Source organism: Rhagoletis zephyria, unplaced genomic scaffold (assembly GCF_001687245.7).
Source record: "Rhagoletis zephyria isolate East Lansing unplaced genomic scaffold, Rhagoletis_zephyria_1.1 Rzeph_scaffold_71201, whole genome shotgun sequence".
NCBI lineage: Eukaryota > Metazoa > Arthropoda > Insecta > Diptera > Tephritidae > Rhagoletis > Rhagoletis zephyria.
In genome coordinates, this window is record NW_016228251.1 from 1 (window position 1) to 1299 (window position 1299).

General features: G+C 62.6%; 1 protein-coding gene across 1 annotated transcript; it reads left to right on the forward strand.

The window, feature by feature from the left end:
- Window positions 1–87: 87 nt before the first annotated feature.
- On the forward strand, window positions 88–1271 carry LOC108357143 (secernin-2-like; the record flags this gene model as incomplete). The annotated part of the gene is made up of 2 exons (XM_017608238.1): window positions 88–691; window positions 771–1271. Coding segments are annotated over 2 exons (1105 nt in total), but the record flags the coding sequence as incomplete, so codon positions are not given.
- Window positions 1272–1299: the final 28 nt, after the last annotated feature.

Below are 1299 nucleotides of genomic sequence, written 5' to 3' on the forward strand. Positions count from 1 at the left end.
CCGTCCACTGTCCAGCAGAAGGTACGTTTCTTTGTTTACATTTCTAAATCCTACTTCTAAACCTATTCCCAACCACTTCATTACCAGTGCACCTACATCTCAGTGGACTCCCCCTCGAGCAGCACCTACGCGACCATCCTCAGCAAGCCGGCGTGGATGTGGGGCGCCGAGATGGGCGCCAACGAGCACGGCCTGGCCATCGGCAACGAGGCCGTCTGGACGCGACTGGCCGACCCGGCGGTGGACGCCGAACGCCGCCTCCTCGGCATGGACCTGCTGCGGCTGGCGCTGGAGCGCGCCAAGACCGCCACTGAGGCCGTGGACGTGATCACCTCGCTGCTGGAGCGGTACGGCCAGGGCGGCGCCTGCTCGGAGACGACAACGCCGCCCGAGCTGCTCTACCACAATGGCTTCCTCATCGTCGACCCCGCCGAGGCCTGGGTCCTGGAGACGGCCGGGCGGGAGTGGGCGGCCGAGCGGGTGACCAGCCCATTTCGAAACATCTCCAACTGCCTGTCCATCGGCAGCACCATCGACCGACAGAGCGAGGGCCTGCAGAAGACGGCCATTGACCGCGGGCTCTGGGACGGCAGTGGGGCGTTTCACTTTGCGCAGGTGTACGGCGACCAGGAGAAGGGCGACGAGGAGCGGCTGAAGGCGGGCAGGGCACTGCTGGCCGAGGCGACCAAAGGTAAACAGTGCAAGAGAGCTGAATAATATCGTGATGATCACAACTCTTCGTTCAATCTTTTCCCCCTTCCCCACTGCAGACAACCAATTCTCAGTCAAGTCGATGATCAGCGTTCTGCGGGACAAGGAGTCGGGCATCTGCCGCGACTGCAGTGACGCCTTTCCCACCACCTCTAGTCAGGTGTCGCTGCTGGGCGGGGCGGGCGTGAAGTCGGTGCACTGGTTCACCGGGACGCCCGATCCGCAGTTCTCCTACTTCAAGCCCTTCATCTTCCACCGGGCGGTGAAGGAGGCCTCGGAGAAGACCAAATCTCCTGAGGTAGGAGATGGATCTTCGGTGCCGCCGCCAGACCGCCGCCACACCCTCTACCGCCGTCACGAGGCCTTCTACGAGCGACTGCGGGCGGATGGTGAGCTGCAGCAGACTTTGCGGCAGATTGAGAGCCTCTNGGAGCTGCAGCAGACTTTGCGGCAGATTGAGAGCCTCTGCATCGACGAGCTGGTGGAGCAGGCGGGGAAGGGCGTGGCGGAGGACGACGAGACCATGGAGATGCACTGTCTCTTCAGCGACTCGGTGGAGAGTGAGCTCAGATTCTACAAGTAGTAGAG